This window comes from Pituophis catenifer, unplaced genomic scaffold, assembly GCF_029215685.1.
Source record: "Pituophis catenifer annectens isolate HBS135680 unplaced genomic scaffold, rPitCat1.0.hap2 SCAF_7, whole genome shotgun sequence".
NCBI classification, from domain to species: domain Eukaryota; kingdom Metazoa; phylum Chordata; class Lepidosauria; order Squamata; family Colubridae; genus Pituophis; species Pituophis catenifer.
In genome coordinates this window covers 73,684,086-73,701,362 of record NW_027256887.1, presented here as the reverse complement: position 1 = coordinate 73,701,362, position 17,277 = coordinate 73,684,086, and the positions used below count along the sequence as shown (strand labels likewise).

Below are 17,277 nucleotides of genomic sequence, written 5' to 3'. Positions count from 1 at the left end.
CCATGCCTAGTTGTTGAATTTATAATAATGGTTGTCGTGTATGTACCCTAATGTTCAGCCAAAATGTTGGAGGTGTGATTGTACAGATGCTACATATTATCATATTTGGTGGACCTGTAAGAAAGTTAAGGCTTTTTGGATAAAAATTTGGTGGGTCATGCAGAATGTTTTGAAGAAAAAAATTCAATTTTCTCCACAATTGTTTCTTTTGGGTATAGTTAAGGGTTTTACAGTGGATGAAACAAAATTGATTTTGTATATGATTACAGCAGCGAGATTGTTGATAGGTAAATATTGGAAAAATGAAGCTTTGCCTACTGTTCAAGAATGGACTTTGAAGATGGCCAGTTTTGCTGAGATGGCGAAGATTTCAGCATATTTAAAAGACCGCTCGCAAGAGACTTATGAATGTGAATGGAAAAAGTGGATAGATTATGTGCAGAACAAATATCAAACTAGGAAGTATCAAATAGCTTTTCACTGAAAGTAGTATTATATTAAGATAGTATTATATTATATTATATTAAGATAGAAATATTTGAACTATCTGAAGAAGAAAAATGATATGGGGGTTGGGGGGGGTTTTAGAGTTCAAGGTTTTTTTTATATAAAGGGGATAATGATGGGGTACATTCTATGGAAGTCCGGGGGGGAGGGGAGGGTTAGGGGGGGCTAGGGAGGGGGGGGTTTGGGGAGGTTGGGGTGGGTTAGGGGGGTTAAAATGGGGTGAAAATGTAATGGTAAAACTTTTACAATAAAAAAAAAAGAATTTATAATAATGGTGAAAAGATCTTTGCACTTTAAATGCAAAATCCGAGAAAAACTCAATAGGCATTCTCACTAATAATAAGTAGTTATTCAAGCAACCAAATAAGATCTAATTTACATTCATATAAACCGTCATGTATTAAAGCCTTCTTACCTGATGAGACTGATAATATGAAGTTGCAAAAGATGGTCTTGAAGCAAAGTCTGTTTCCACTCCATCTAATTTATATACATACTCTGGAACACTGCTAGCCCGATGCAAACCTCCTGTAGAAATGCAGGAAAAATAAACTTTCAGTAAATCCCATAATACAAGTGGTCCTTGACTTACAACCAGAGGTGGGTTCCAGCAGGTTCTGACCAGTTCTGGAGAACCAGTAGCAGATATTTTGAGTAGTTCAGAGAACTGGTAGTAAACACCCACCCCCATCTATTCTCTGCCTCCCAAGTCCCAGCTGATTGGGAGGAAATGGGAATTCTGCAGTATCCTTCGCCCGGATTGGAGAGGGAATGGAGATTTTACAGTATCCTTCCCTTGGAGTGGGGTGGGAATGGAGATTTTATAGTATCCTTCCCCGCCACACCCACCAAGCCATGCCATGCCACGCCCACTAAGCCACACCCACAGAACCAGTAGTAAAAAATTTGAAACCCATCACTGCTTACAACAGTTCATTTAGTGATGGTTCGAAGTTACAACAGCACTGAAAATAATGACTTGTGACCATTTTTCACACTTATGACCGTTGCAGCATCCCCATGGTCACGTGGTTTACATTCAGATGCTTAACAATTGACTTGTATTTATGACAGTTGCAGTGTTCAGGAGTCATTTTGCGACCATTCGACAAGCAAAGAGAATGGAGAACCCAGATTCACTTAACAATGGTGTTACTAATTTAACAACTGCAGTCGTTCACTTAACAAAGTTGTAACATGAGACAAATTCACTTAACAGCATAAATTTTGGGCTCAATTGTGGTCATAAGTTGAGGACTACCTGTAAAAGTAGACCTGAGGCTGCTGAATTATATCAGATGGAAAGCCAAACCAGGATTAATGACAAATAAAAAGAAGAGTAATCCTCAATTTATAACCATTAATTTAGTAATCATTCAAAATTTCTACAACTTTAAAAAAGGTGATTTATGACTGGCCCTGATGCTTAAAATAATCATCACACTCTCCACACTCACATAATCAAAATTTGGGCACTTTGGGTGAAAATTTGGGTAAAAATTATTTCTGTGTCCCACCTTTGCAAATAGAATATTAAACAGCATTTTATCCACAATGATTGTAGGATATAGGCAAGGCCAGGGGGTAATTTTGAATGGCTGTAGAAATCGGACACTGTATTCACTAGGGCACTTTCCAGGTTCATGTAATGTCACATCTTTGCTTCACAGTTTCATGTTACGTTCATTTTATCTAAGTTCAAAAGCCACTTAAAGCCACTTTAGTGATACGGACTTCGAACTTCAGTAGTGGAACACACTATCTTTTCTGAACTAAAACTGGGAACCCTGTACAGTTATAAGGAAAAATACAAGAACAAACATCAAGTAACACTTTCAAAATGTTTCTGCATAGTAAAACTGAAGCACAGAAGTTTATGGCACTACTTTTGAACATTTAATATTACTAACAGCATTCAGAGAATCTGGAAGCCCCACCAGATGGATTTCTGTCAATGAACAAGAAATGATGATTAGACTGTTTTTATGCTTTATTAGTGAGATCAGAAATAACAAAGCAACCATACTTGGAATACTTTCCCTACAGCATTAAACAAAAACTCATGTAAAATGTATCTCAGCCTATTTCTATAAATGCAAATGTAGAAACCATAGTTGATTCGTTATAATAGAGAAATCATTTTACATATAACTTGTTTGCTGTCCAGAACAACTGTGTCCAAGAACTGCTTAAGGACAATTTTAAGATTCATATTCTTCCTTTTATGTTTATTTTAAAGGTTAATCTTGGAGCGCACAGCCCTTCAAAGTAAAAGAAATATGTACAATTATTTTAGGATTGCTGCTCTTTATTTTAGCTGCCCTTGATTCTTGAATTGCCTGTTGGGAACTTGAATTCAAACATGGCAAAAACTAAATTTGATTTAATTGGTTTTTTAAAATTACAGATGGTAGCCAGTAGCTAACCAGATCACCCACTCCTGCCATATACCAATCCAGAAAAGGTGAAACAAAGCTACATTCTACCATGCGTTCTTTGCAGTTATTTCATTTGTGAAAGCCTTGTCAAAAGATTTCCTCCCTTTCTCATCAATAGAGAATTGATTTGGATATCAAGATGGGTGGCATATAAATTTGATAGACAGGCAGGCAGGCAGGCAGGCGTAATTCAATTCTATGTTTGTAGATGCCACAGCGATTCTACATTCCAAGTTGGTTTGAGGATATATCTCAGGATGTTTGCCTCTTACTTGTAGGGAAAATGCCTTTCTTGTCTATCATGGCAAAATTAAAAAAAAAAACCACCTAATTTTCTCTATCATGCATCATCAGTCTTGGGAAACTGATTACATCAGCATTAATCAGGTTAAATCCTTTATGAGTTAAGTTTCTTCTTAGCTTTAACATCCTGGAGTGGGGAGGCATCATTTTGCAAATGCTATTTTGCATGTTGCAGTGCTAACAAGCATGGCAGTTATTAAGATTTACAGAGCAAAGGTCATGTATTAAATGATCAATGGTGCCTACGTTTGTAAATACTGTACTGAAGTCAGCTCTGTTAGATATACCCCATTGTGTATCCAACTATTAAGACTAGATTTCAGCCTAATCTCCTTTGAGAATTGTATACATCTTGGCCCCTAAAATATTGGCATAAGCTCATCTATTTTGAGGGTCCTCTGTCACCCCAACTCTCTGAAATCTTCTTGGTTAAATATGAATTTAAAATTCAGTGACCCTTCTGCTAAATATTTGAGCTCAATCTCAGGGAGTCTAAATGGACATGAAACAATGGTATTTGAATTCAGACCAGTAGATAGTTCATAGCTTTCTCACTCCTAAGATAAATAATGTCATCAGTTAGAATTCTGCAGCATGGTTAAACAGGACATAAGCCATCCCCAAATAAGATGCATCATTATTTTTAAACTGAAAAAAAAACCCCCTGTTCACATAAGAATGCGTCTGCCCGCTCTTGCATTATGGTGCAGTCTGGCTGTCTGTTGTATCAATAAACTTTTGCTTATTCTACACTGACTCCAGCTATTGATCTCTCATTACTTTCCCATGCTCTGGAATCTTTCAATTACAACCAGAGCAAGCATTCCTTAATCTCCCTCCCCTGTCTCCCCTGAGACCACCAGCAAACTGCGTAGATTAGAAGAAACATATGGCAGATAAAACTGTAGGGCAGAATTGTGGATTAATGAAACTCTTTACCCATACCTGGAAAGTTAAGCATTTCTGCAGAAAATGTGAGAGGCAGGGACCCTGTTTTGTCTTGCATTCCTGAAAGATTGAGTTATTTGAGCTGTCCTATTTCTTTGGTTACAATTGGATTTCTGTTCTAATTTATTTTTTAATCATTCTGGGTGTTTCACCCTAAAGTCTCCAGCATATCAAATTCAGTTGATTAAACTAGAATACTGTTGTTTACGTGAGTTGTGAAATTCTTGAACGCAGGTAGCAATATGTCCAAAATACATAGCAGAAGTGAAATAAATTACTTGATTAAAAGGTTTGGATAAGATTAAGTACTATGGTGATGTCATTTCCCTCACTAGATATTTTAGTTTTAATTTAAACAAGAACATAAGAAAAGTTGAAGGTCGTAGCACAAGAGCAGAATTGTTTTACATATATATATATATAAAACACTTCTGATATATATAATATAAATTGCTGTACATTTTGCCACTAATGGTTAATGCTGGTATTGTGATGATGCTTCTGAATTTTTGGACACCAGATCAGAAAGTAAAGAACTTTGAGAAAGGTTTTTAACGGATAAGTAGTGGTTAACTCACACTGCGCTTATAAATTTACAGTTCAGAGAAGCTACAAACTGTCTGCTGGTGGCTCAGCAGACTAAAAGCATTGTGATTAACACCAGCTGTCTGCAATTACTGTAAATTCGAATCTCACCAGGCTCAAGGTTGACTCAGCCTTCCATCCTTTCTAAGGTAGGTAAAATGAGGACCCAGTTTGTGGGGGCAATAAGCTGACTTTGTATAAATATACAAAAGTATGAAGGCTATTGCTTAACGCATTGTAAGCCGCCCTGAGTCTCCGGAGAAGGGCGGCATATAAATCAAATTTAAAAAAACAAAACAAAACAAAACAAAACAAAACAAAACAAAACAAAACAAAACAAAACAAAACAAAAAAACACCAGGAAATTTGGAGGAGAACTGATTTAGGTTCCACTAGTGAAAAATAATATCTACATTTAAAAATTAATTAACAACATTTTGGTGCTAACAAACATCAGTCCAAGGCAATGCTTTACAGATTAAAGTAGAAATGTTTTCCAGTGGGTGGTTGTAAATTCTGGATTCAAACAGCATAGCACGATAATTTGACCTTAGCCTAGATTGTTGTAGCTTGGCTTCACAAATCGAAGTGACCACTAAATTGCAATAGGAAAATGTTTTTGCTATGTAGTAGCCATTTGGCATTCTGCAGTTTGGATATGGACCTACTACAATCACGTCAATGGGTTCCAGAGCACTCCCGTTTACTTTCTTGAACTCAAATCAAGGGTGGATAAATTTTTCAGGTAGTGGTCATCCAACCTTATCGGGCATGGGGAATGGTGTGTGTGTGTGAGAGAGAGAGAGAGAGAGGGGGAGGGAGGGAGGGAGGGAGGGAGAGAATTGAAAGTGGTTGAAATCTAGTGAGATCTGCAAGAACCTAGAAGAAATCTAGAAGATTTGGCTCTTTCATGAGGGTTCTTTTATTTTCACTTTTGTGTTTTAAAAAGTTTTAATTTGGGTGGCAAGATGCCCACCGACATTGTGTCCTGATCTACCACTAAAATCCATGCTGTTTTGCCATTTAGTTCTAGGCACAATGATGTTTGCCTCTGGTAAGTCTCCAGTGATGCGTTGTTGTTGTTGTTTTGTCTTTCTGTATCTTAATGTCATACAAAAGTTTGCAAGAACGTCTGCACATAAACAGTATTTAAAGTTTCAAGGAGTGCCTGAGATACAACTGCTTCTTTCCTTCAATGACATCCCATTGCAGTGAGGATTATGTTGCTGATCATACGCAAGTGGACATCCGCTGTTTTTGCAGAATGCCCAAATTCCTTTTTACAAGTGTTATACAACCTCCCGATCTGGTTACCCCTAATTAATGAAGGTGGTCAGTGATGAGATGGAGTAAACCTGCAACAACAGGGAAAATATTCCATGTTGTTGGGGCAACTACTTAAAGGACCCATTAATTATTCTTAAAAGAATTTGAATCTCTTTGCCAGTACACAAACCATATGATTTGGGTGAGAGGCAATAGAGTGCATCTCGATGGAAACTCCCTTATGAAAATAAAGGTCAAGGGAGCCGCATATTAATTACTCAAATAAGCCTTCATAGGAAATACTAAAAACAAAACAATCAAGATGCTTTATCTGCATTGTTTCAAGGTTCAACCATCAAGAGACTCTTGCCACAGAAGTCTCATTCATCCTTCAATCCATATTCTTCCTTCTCTGCATAAAACCATCCTGATCTAATTTAAACATAAGCTGATGTGTTCGCCTACAAATACGCCAAGGCTTTGCCTGTCTTGGTAGAGTTTAGCCACTCCAGTTTAGCAATTCATTTACAAATTAGTAGATAGCTTCTCAAGGGCTTACATCTGATCTAATCATTGGGTTACCCCAAACTCACCTGGGTTCATACCATTTAGCCAGTGGTAGGATTCAAATAATTTAACAACCGGTTCTCTGCCCTAATGATTTCTTCCAATAACCAGTTCACCAAACTGCTCAGAAAGTTAACAACTGGTTCTCCCGAAGTGATGCGAACTGGCTGAATCCCACCACTGCATTTAGCATCTGATAAGTGGGGTCTTGGATGACTTCCTTTGCATAAAACTTGGATAACTTTTACATAGTAACAATAGTAGTACCAATAGTATCATAGCACCAATAGTAGTAACATAGTACCAATAATATCTCCTGAATACTTTTGGCAGACTGAAGCACTGTAATTTGTTATAGCAAACTCTCTCACACACATACAGACATTAGTACAGCATCTTAGAAATCAAACTTTTTTGGGGAGGTGGAAAGGCGAGGACTAGTATCTGCCTCATCAGATGAAGTAGCTTCCACTCCTGGAAAGTTTGTGTCACCATAAATCGGTTAGCCTTTAAGGTGCCAGACCCCCTTCTTTTATTTGTTTTCCTCTCACTCAGAGGAAAAGCAATTATTTAGAACAAAGGATAAGTAGAGAGATTAGATTTCAAAGTAAAAAGGAAGGGATCTTATCAGTTTAAAGCTGGATGCCTCATCTTCAGAGTTAGAAAACCAGCAGTCTATCATTAGGATCACAAAATGGTTAGTTTATAATATTTCGCCAACAAGAAGCAGCACTTGGTGAAATCAAGTTGTCTAAAAAGGATTTGATGTTGGGATTTTGCATTAAGTTCCAATTTCAGGAGCCCAACTTTGTCCAGGTTTCAAACTTTGCTCATTAAACTCACAACAAAACCAGATCCATTATTTTCCAGATGTTGAAGGTCTTCAATAATATTCAATATTCAATAATATTCTCTCCTTGCTTTCATTTCATTCATCCTTCTTAGATCATGTATTTGAGATCAAGAAATTAAATCCCTTGACCCATAATTCTACATAAACAGCAAAACATATTTTTAAACTATGTAGGGCCTTTTTACCACACTTGTTTATTCAGTTATGGATTTGTTGGCAAAAGATATTATTTATTAATAATTGGAGCCTGGTTGATCTATAAACATTCCAGTGTTCCAAGAAAAATAAGGCAACATCTTATATATCATTTGCAGTTTATTTAACATAATAAAATATATTTAAAACACTCCCTTTAAAAAATTAATTTTCGACAGAGAGATATTGGAAGAGAAAAAAAAATCTGTACCAAGGAAAACAGAGCAACATCCAAAATAATTGATGTAATTAATTTCTTAGTTGCATAATCTCCATGGAATTATATGTCCTATTTGCTCAAGGAAATTTGAAATTAATTGTTCATACAAAACAGAAACCTTTTGTTCTGTATATAGAAAATGAACAATGTCAGATATGTAGTCCAGTGTCACACTTTTAGAATTGAAGAACTCTGCAGGAGACGAATCGAAGAACGGTGCAGAATTTTTTTTTTTAACTGTATGAAAATTCATTGTTATATAAAGAAATTCCTGAAACAGACTCCTATGTAAGAATGATCACTTTTGAGGATTGCAGGTCTTACGTTGCGATCAAACTTCTTTTAACTTCAAATGAGTGCATGTGCAATAAAGCATACTTTAAGCTATAATTATGCAGTTCCTGTATTAAGGAACTTCAATCACTACACAGTTCTTTAAACATTTACTCTAGCATTTAGAGGAATTACTGTATGGCTATTATAGTTCTCCAGAAAGCAGTCTCTCAACAATGCAAAGCCATCTGAAATTAAAAGGTAGAAAAAGCGACAAGGAAACAAAAAGCTGTTGCCACTAAACGTAAATTGCAAATGTTTCACAGAAAATTAAACTGCTCTTAGGATTTCTCAGTTACAGGTATATTCTAATAAGAGATTTATACTACATCTTTCTACCAGGTTTATTTCCGCCTATGGGCCCAATGCCAATTTTCAGTCAAGCTCATTGGCCAGCCTCAGATAAAGTCATGTTTTTCAATGATCTTTGCTTTGCAGTCTGCAAACAATGGAGAATTATTCACAGTTACATCAATGCACAATAATCTAAATACCGTATTTTTCGGAGTATAAGACACACCTTTTTCCCCCCTAAAAGGGGGTGAAAATTTGGGTGTCTCTTATACACTGAATGTAGTCCCGCCCACCCACTGGCCCCCACCCTTTGGCCTCTGCCTCCCAGCAATTTACCTACTTGCAGCAAGCAGCAAGAAGAAACAGCCCATTTCAGTTTCAGCACACCCTAATTAGCACAAGTTGATTGTCAGTTGGATTGGCCTCCTGACTCTCAGCTGTTTCAGGCTGCAAGGATTACCATTGCCTATTGCTGTGCGGGCCTCTGCTACTTGCTGCAAGGAGGTAAATTGCTGGGAGCAGATTTTTTTTTTCTTGTGCTAATCAAGCTATGCTGAAAACAAAAATGAAAGTAAAGCAGGCTATTTGCTGTTTGCTGCAACGAGGCAAAATTGCTGGGAGGCAGAGGCAGATTTCTTTTTGTTGTTTTCCTCACCAAAAAAGGTAGGTGTGTTTTATAGACTGGAGCGTCTTATACTCTGAAAAATACGGTAAATGTTCTTCTGTTCTTTTGATTGAATTGATTGACAGTTATACCCTCCGGATGGCACAAAACAGGGAACTTATTTTTCTTTTCTACAGCTAGTTCTCAATTTATGACTACAGATTGTCCTCAACGTGTGACCACAATTGAGCCCAAAATTTACGTTGCTAAGTGAGAAATTGGTTATGTGAGTTTTGCCCCATATTACAACTTTTCTTGTCACATTTGTTACGGGAATCACTGCAGTTGTTAAATTAGCAACAGAGTGGTTAAGTGAATCTGGCTTCCCCATTGACTTTGCTTGTCATAAAGTCACAAAAGTTGATCACATGACCCCGGGACACTACAACCATCATAAATATGAACCAGTTGTCAAGCATCCGAATGTTAAGTCGCATGACCATGGTCATAAGTGTGAATAGTGGTCATAAGTCACTTTTTTCAGTGCCATTTTAACTTTGAACAGTCACTGAACAAACTGTTGTAAGTCGAGGAGTACCTGTATTTGTTTTTGTTTATTAGCCGTTCAAAGAAAATGATTTATGACTTAGTTCTGAGAAATATGACCATTGCACTTATGACCATCACAGCATTCTCACAGTGATGTGATTAAAATTTAGGTGCTTGGAAACTGGGTATGTATTTATGACAACTGCAGCATCCTAAGGGTCACATGATTGCCATTTGGTGACTGAAGTTCTGGTCCCAGTTGTGGTCTTAATTTAATGACTATCTGTATCAAGGTTTGTAGGAGAGAAGAATAACAAAGAATGCCAATATTGAAACGCCTCAGTGCTTTCTAGAGCAGGGGTGTCAAACTCGATTTCATTGAGGGCCGCATCAGGATTGTGTTTGACCTCGAAGAGCCTGGGGTGGGTGTGGCCAGTTTGACATCACCCGTGTCAGGGGCACCTGTGGTGGCCCGAGCGCTCTGCCAGCGAAAACAGGCTCCTGAGCTCCATTTTCGGCTGCAATGGCCTCCTGCAACCCTCTGCCAGCAAAAACGGAGCTTGAGAGGGCCGCACACAGTCCTCGCAAGCTCCATTTTCAGCTGCGATGGCCTCCTGCAACCTTCTTTCAGCGAAAATGGAGTTCAGCTGCATGTGGCCCTCCCGAGCTCCATTTTCGCTGCCAGAGGCTGGTCCTTCACTGTTTCCAGGGTTGCCCCACGGGCCAGATCTAATTATCCCACAGGTCCCGGGGCCTTGAGTTTGACACCCCTGTTCTAGACAATATAGAGCTCTGATGATAAAGTTGCACCCTTAATCTTACAGAATTGGATCTCTCTCTCTACAGATTCACCTGAACTTATCATCACTTAATTAATTAAAGTAACCATGTATTTACTTTCCTACCTCTTTGGCTAAATTAAAAAAAAAACTTAGTGGAAATCTTTGCAGATGCAGATAAAACTTTTGAGATCATGTCTGTAAGCCCAGTTAATATAGTATATTCTTGAGTCACTGTAACATTAAGCTTGCCACTTCTGTTGTTACTTCCAGGATCTATTGACATTTATTATTAATATTTATAGTTCTTGCCTTCAGGCAGCTACTTGTTCCTTTAAGAAATCCACTGGTGGATAGGCCCTGTGCTTCTTAAACACTCACACTTTCAAATATATCCACTGGGAAATGAGCCAATAGATAATCCTTTTGCTTAAAGCACTTCCACTTACTGATGCAGTAAGAAATGCACAATTCAAAAGCATAGTATTAAATAAAAGGTAAATAAAGGACCGACTACTGTAAAAGCTCAGGAGAGAGTTGATAAAAGCTCAGTGTTGTGCATTGCTTTTCTTTTTTTAAAAAAAATGCTTTTGTGAACCAAATGCTGGCTGAAATACTTAAGGTAGTAGACCTACTGTCAGTGAAGAAAGAAGGTAAGCTTCTTCCACTAAAGCAACTGTAAAAAAAGACTTTCCCATACAGTATTTGATTGCTGATGAGGACAAATTAAGAGCCTTTAAGAAATCATAATATGTATTTTTACAGTGGATTGAGTATCCTACATTAGATCAGTGGTGGGATTCAAAAATTTTTACTACCCGTTCTGTGGGTGTGGCTTGGTGGGCGTGGCAGGGGAAGGTTACTGTAAAATCTCCATTCCCTCCCCACTCCAGGGGAAGGTTACTGCAAAATCCCCATTTCCTCCCGATCAGATGGGACTTGGGAAGCAGAGAATAGATGGGGGCGGCACCAGTCAGAAGTGGTATTTACCGGTTCTCCAAACTACTCAAAATTTCCACTACCAGTTCTCCAGAACTGGTCAGAACCTGTTGAATACCATCGCTGCATTAGATCCATTCACTGTGATGTACACGGCTTTGAATTAACTATAACGTATCATTCAAATCCTAATATTGGATCAACTACTGTCTAAAAACTAGTTACTGAAACCTCAGCTTTAAATTTTTTAGAAAAACATTTAGTAGCTCAACTTTCCTCTGAGAACCTCTGATCATAATCATGAATCCTACTTTGTTCTATGTTTAGAACAAACACTATAATGTAAGATAACTTAAGAGATAACTTGGATCACACATTGTCCTAGGTCATCTTGTCTTTAATCCTACAGTATTTCATTAAATAAATCATCCATTAGAAGAATTCAAACAACATCCTGAATCCAAATGATTTAATATGCACTGAAGCTAAGTGAAAATTGTCCCGTGATTGGGTATTTAAACTAGGATAAGACGAATGGAATGGAATGGAATGGAATGGAATGGAATAGAATAGAATAGAATAGAATAGAATAGAATAGAATAGAATAGAATAGAATAGAATAGAATAGAATAGAATAGAATAGAATTCTTTATTGGCGAAGTGTGATTAGACACACAAGGAATTTGTCTTAGGTGTATATGCTCTCAGTGTACATAAGGAGAATAAAATACATTCATCAGGAATAAAAAGATTCAACACTTAGTACTAATCAAGGTTACTAATAAACTATCAAATCGTACTAGGAAACAAATAAAAACAATATAATTGAAAGATACAAGCAACATGGTTATAGTCATAAGTGGGAAGAGATAGATACTAGGAAGGAAGAGAATCTGACATTCAAATGACATACAAGCTAACAATAAGAACCAAGAAGGAAATTTCAGTGAAGAACCATAACAATCCAAGTCCAGTTTGCAAAATAGTAAAAGCAGAGTCACTTTCTTTGCAATATTGTAAAAAGAATGGAATTCTTCCTACAGTCTGGAATAATCTATATCAATCAATCAATATGGCTTTATTTTGGCCAGTGACTATATCATACACACATACAAAATAACTCCAAACCTAAAATCACAAGACAAATTTATCTCAACTTTACAATTAAAGGGAATTAGGGAACATGTCTTGTTTCAGTCAGGGGGCAGTGAGTTTTGTCATCTACCGTATTTTTCGGACTATAAGACGCACCGGTGTATAAGATGCACCAAGATTTCGAAGAGGTAAGCAAGAAAAAAAAGTTTTTGCTTTCCCCAGCCCCCAGGAGCACTCTGCAGGCCTCCCAAAGCCTCTGCGCACCGTTTTTGCGAAAAACAGGCCCGACTTTTACAAAAATGGGACGCACAGGGTGGGGCTTCGGGAGGCCAAAACTGGCTGTATTCGGTGTATAAGACGCACCAACATTTCCACCCTCTTTTTTTGGGGGGGAAGTGTGTCTTATACTCCGAAAAGTATGGTAAGTCTATATAGGCCTTGACACAAATCTCGGCCACCTTTTTATCCATCTCTGGTCTGAACAAGCAAGGAAACACAAATTATACACTGATAAAGCCAGTGGAATCTACACCGGAAGTGGGCAACTATGGTCTCTATACAACCTACGGACTTCAACTCCCAGAATTCCTGAACCATCATCCCAGAAATTCTAGGAGCTGAAGTCCACAGGTCATAAAGGGGCCATAGCTATCCACCACCGCTATGTACTACGCAGAACTCTTACAATTACCTATGTTGTAAAGAGATAAAACACGAGGAGAAAGAGAGGTAGGTTAATTTATGGTTGGTACCTTCAGGCCAAGGAGTATATCTAAGATATACTTGGATTGACTGGAGAATTATCTAGTGAAAGACATTAGTCATATGCTTGTCACCCTGGGGGAACATTCAGTCTCTACGTTTAGAGAAACAGCTAATAGAGACAAGCTTCCATTCTTGAATGAAAGAGCCAGAGCTTCAAAGAGTTTGAAAAAAAAGTCTTCAAACATTTCAGTAAGAAGGAGTGAGAAATATATTTGTTACTCAACTGTTGACAAATCATGCTTCATGCAATTCTATACCATGCATTGTTTTTAGTGGGTTATGAAAATAGCAACCTCCGATTTCCTCACTGAAGCATTCATACTAAATACATACCAAGTATCAAAAATAATACTTGCCAAGGGATAATAATATGGACGCTGAAACAACAGCTCCAAATGAATTTACCCTCAAAGGCCTGCTTCAAACGCATATCACTTGACTTCTCAATACTAAAACATCAAGGCAGTTTGGAAGAATCTGATGACTTAGTTGATTAGTAATTGGTCTCTTTTTGAGTAGTGGGGTGGGTAATGTGGGGGAAAATTAAAGAAGCTAGTATTTCCTTTTGCATGTAAGATCCATACACAGCCATGGAAAAGAGTAACAGGAAAGGCTCAACAAGGGACATCAAAAAGTCAAGAATGTGCTCACAACTGCACAAATGAAGGCTCACTTGAGGATGCCCCTGGGAGAAAGCACACAAGTCATCCCAAATTTGGGTAGTGATAAAAGCCACTTTATTGAGGGTGTTAATATGGTTCTGCTGTTCTAGTCTTTTTCAACTTAATATCAAAGAACTACCAGCATTCCCAGGGCTCCATGACTAGATCTTTGAAATATGGATCTATGTAATAACAGTTAAAATTATTAATATACAAGTAGTCCTTGACTAACAACAGTTCATTTAGTGACCATTCAAAGTTACAACGGGATTGAAAAAAGTGACTTATGACCTTTTTCACACTTATGACTGTTGCAGCAGCCGTGTGGTCGTGATCAAAATCCAGATACTTGGCAACTGGTTCATATTTATGACGGTTGCAATGTCCTGTGGTCACATCATCACCTTCTGTGACTTGCTGACAAGCAAAGTCAATGGGGAAGCTAGATTCCCTTAACAACTGTGACAAGAAGTCATAAAATGGGGCAAAACTCACTTAACAAAATGTTTCATTTAACAACAGAAATGTTGGGCTCAAATGTGGTCATAAATTGAGGACTACCTGTATAGGATTGGAAACGTGAATGTTTTAACGATTGTGTAAAAGCCTAGGCTGAAAACTTTTTATGTTAATTGTATAAAGCTTTTGATCACAATAGATAAGTGATATTATGGGGACTCCATTCCAATAATAGTAAAATAGTATTTACTTCTGATATTGTATTTACCATATAACATAATGTAATGTGTGATGAAACATTAACAGTGAAATATTTTTTAACACTGAGTTTTTTTATTTCATGTTTTATAAAGCTGGGCAGAGATTTTCAGTATCTCTAATTTTGTCTTCTCTTTTAAATATATATCAGAGAAAGCAATAAAATTTGCAATGCGGTGTGGCTGCATGTATTCTACAACAGATTTTTATCAGGTGACCTTATGCGAGATGAAAGTCAGCTGTACTATAAATTTGAAAATGGTCCATCCTACTCTATCTAAAAAGGTTATTTGCAATGACCTAAATAACCCATCTTAAATTGGGGTGGTTTGTATGGACATTGGCTCCTTCCTCAATGTTAATAATAATGAATTATTAAATTTATATGCTTCCCAACTCCCAGTGACTCGCTTTCTGACAAGGCGACTTAGTAATATATGTGAAATTGAAAGAGGAGTCATACATAAAAAGGAGGGAGGAACAGAGGGGAAAAACAACTTCATAATTTGTACTGTTAATAGAGATACAAACTGAGAATAATGACCTACTCTAGTGAGACCCAGGTTCAAATTTCTCCACTCAGCCAAGAAGCTCATTGGCTAACTTGGATCAGACGCTCTCTCCCAGCCTGACCTATCTCACAGGCTTGTTGAGAAAGGAGAACAATGGGAAGAAGATAGTCATCTAGGCCAGGGGCCTCCAACCTTGGCAACTTTTAAGCTTGGTGGACTTCAACTCCCAGAATTCCCCAGCGTTCTCCAAGCTTAAAGTTGCCAAGGTTGGAGACCCCTGATCTAGGCTACTTTAAATTTCTGAAGAAAAGGTGGGATAGAAATTATGGATTCATCTACCTAGAGAATTGGCTGCTTTATACACCGCCTAGACCGACATAATGTTCCCCTACCATTACGACACATATAGTATATCTCAAGAAAACAGCTTGAGTTTCCCACCAGTTGACATACTATATATCCTATGGTTTTGTTAAAAGGACAATTAGTAGCGTTGTCCTCCATTCACATCCCTCTGTCATTTTCTCCGCAGTTTTCTTGGCAAGTTTTTTTTTTAAGAAGCTGCCAAGAAAACTGCACAACTTTTAGAAGTCTAAAAACTTTTAGAAGTTTTTTTTTAGAAGTTGCCTAGGAAGGAGACCATTGCCTCCTTCCTAGGACTGAGAGAGAGGGGGTCACCCAGCCAGCTTTGTACCTAAAACAGGACTAGAACTCACCGTCTCCTAGATTATACCTTAACAGTTACACCACATACCTTTCCTCTAAGTCAGTGGTTCTCAACCTTCCTAATGCCGCGACCCTTTAATACAGTTCCTCATGTTGTGGTGACCCCCAACCATAAAATTATTCCTGAAACCATTGAAAATATGTGTTTTCTGATGGTCTTAGGCGACCCCTGTGAAAGGGTTGTTCGACCCCCAAAGGGCTCCCGACCCACAGGTTGAGAACCACTGCTCTAAGTCTATTTTAAAGCAACGCAAGATGAGCTGTTACCTGCTAAATTGCAGATTGTACCACATTATAAGTTCCCTGTAAACAAGAGATTGCATTACAGGTGCCTTTGCTAGTTTTAAAAACCTCTCTCTCCAGTCCAGTCCAAAGTTAAAAGTTAGAAATCATAGATTAACAGAGTTGGAAGGGACCTTATAGGTCATCTAGTCCCACCTCAAGAAGGAGACCCTACACAATTTCTGACAAATGGCAGTCCAATCTTTTCTTGAAAGTCTCAAGTTTCCAAAAGTTAGTTAGTTTGTTTGCTGCAGGAGGTTAACTCAGGTACTCAACTGGATTACCTTGCCCACATCAAGAAAACTCTTTTGTAAACACTTTTGTTCTCACAAAACTTTCCCTGAAGTTTTAATCCGGTTTCTTTCCCTGGCCCTTTGTGGGGGGGTTTTACAAGGGCCCAACTTAAAACTCAAGGAGATGTTTTTTTAAAAAAAATTTCTCACACTGCCCGTGAAATAAAGGAGGAAGCGGAGGCGTTATAAAAATTGTTTCTCGCACCTTAAGGGCGAAGGGAGAGTTCAAGAAAACCTGCAGCGAAAAAAGCTTGGAGGGAGGCGGAAAAGGGCCCAGGGAAGCCGCTTCCCCGCCCGAGGCACTCACCGTTGACCAGGGAGCTCCTGCTCTTCCGGGCCAAAGTCTGCTGGATTTGCCGCTGGATGCGGAGCGACTTTTGCGCTTCGGCTCTCCCGCCCGACAGCTTCGACGGCAAGGCGAGCGTGGAACTGTCTTGGTCCTCCAGACCCTGCTGGCCCAAGACGGTGCGGATGTAGCCGGAGTCGGAACCGGAGACGGGAACTGCCATGGTGGCTGGGCGAGAGAGAGAGAGAGAGAGCACTGACCTCGGCGACTGGCGGGCAGTTGTCGGCCGCGCTTCGGCCGGGACGGACTGAACTGGGCTGGGCTTGGGCAGGGCTGAGGGACCTGCCGAGGGGTCGAGCGAGTCTCCACCTTCTGGCGGAGGAGCGCGGCGGCAACAGCCGGGCCCCTCCCTTCCACCCACCCTGCGGGAATCTGCCGGCCGCACCCGCGGGGCAGCTCCGCCTCCCGCGCCTCCTGTTTGGGCGCGCGTCACCTATTCATCCAGCCGGCCCGCTGAGTCGCCCCGGGAACTGCTGTGAAATTCTCCTGCGATCTAGTG

The 17,277-nt window shown here is 38.9% G+C and overlaps 1 protein-coding gene across 1 annotated transcript in view; it reads right to left on the bottom strand.

Moving 5' to 3' along the window:
• PKP2 (plakophilin 2) overlaps window positions 1-17,056 on the bottom strand; it is a 66,662-nt gene extending 49,606 nt beyond the window's left edge. Inside the window, exons 1-2 of the mRNA XM_070947170.1 lie at window positions 16,740-17,056; window positions 923-1,035 (exon numbers count right to left, since the gene is read on the bottom strand). Of these exons, the coding sequence (XP_070803271.1) occupies window positions 923-1,035; window positions 16,740-16,941 (315 nt within the window). The 5' untranslated portion in view covers window positions 16,942-17,056. The remainder of the gene's footprint in view (window positions 1-922; window positions 1,036-16,739) is intronic.
• Between the last annotated feature and the right edge of the window lie 221 nt (window positions 17,057-17,277).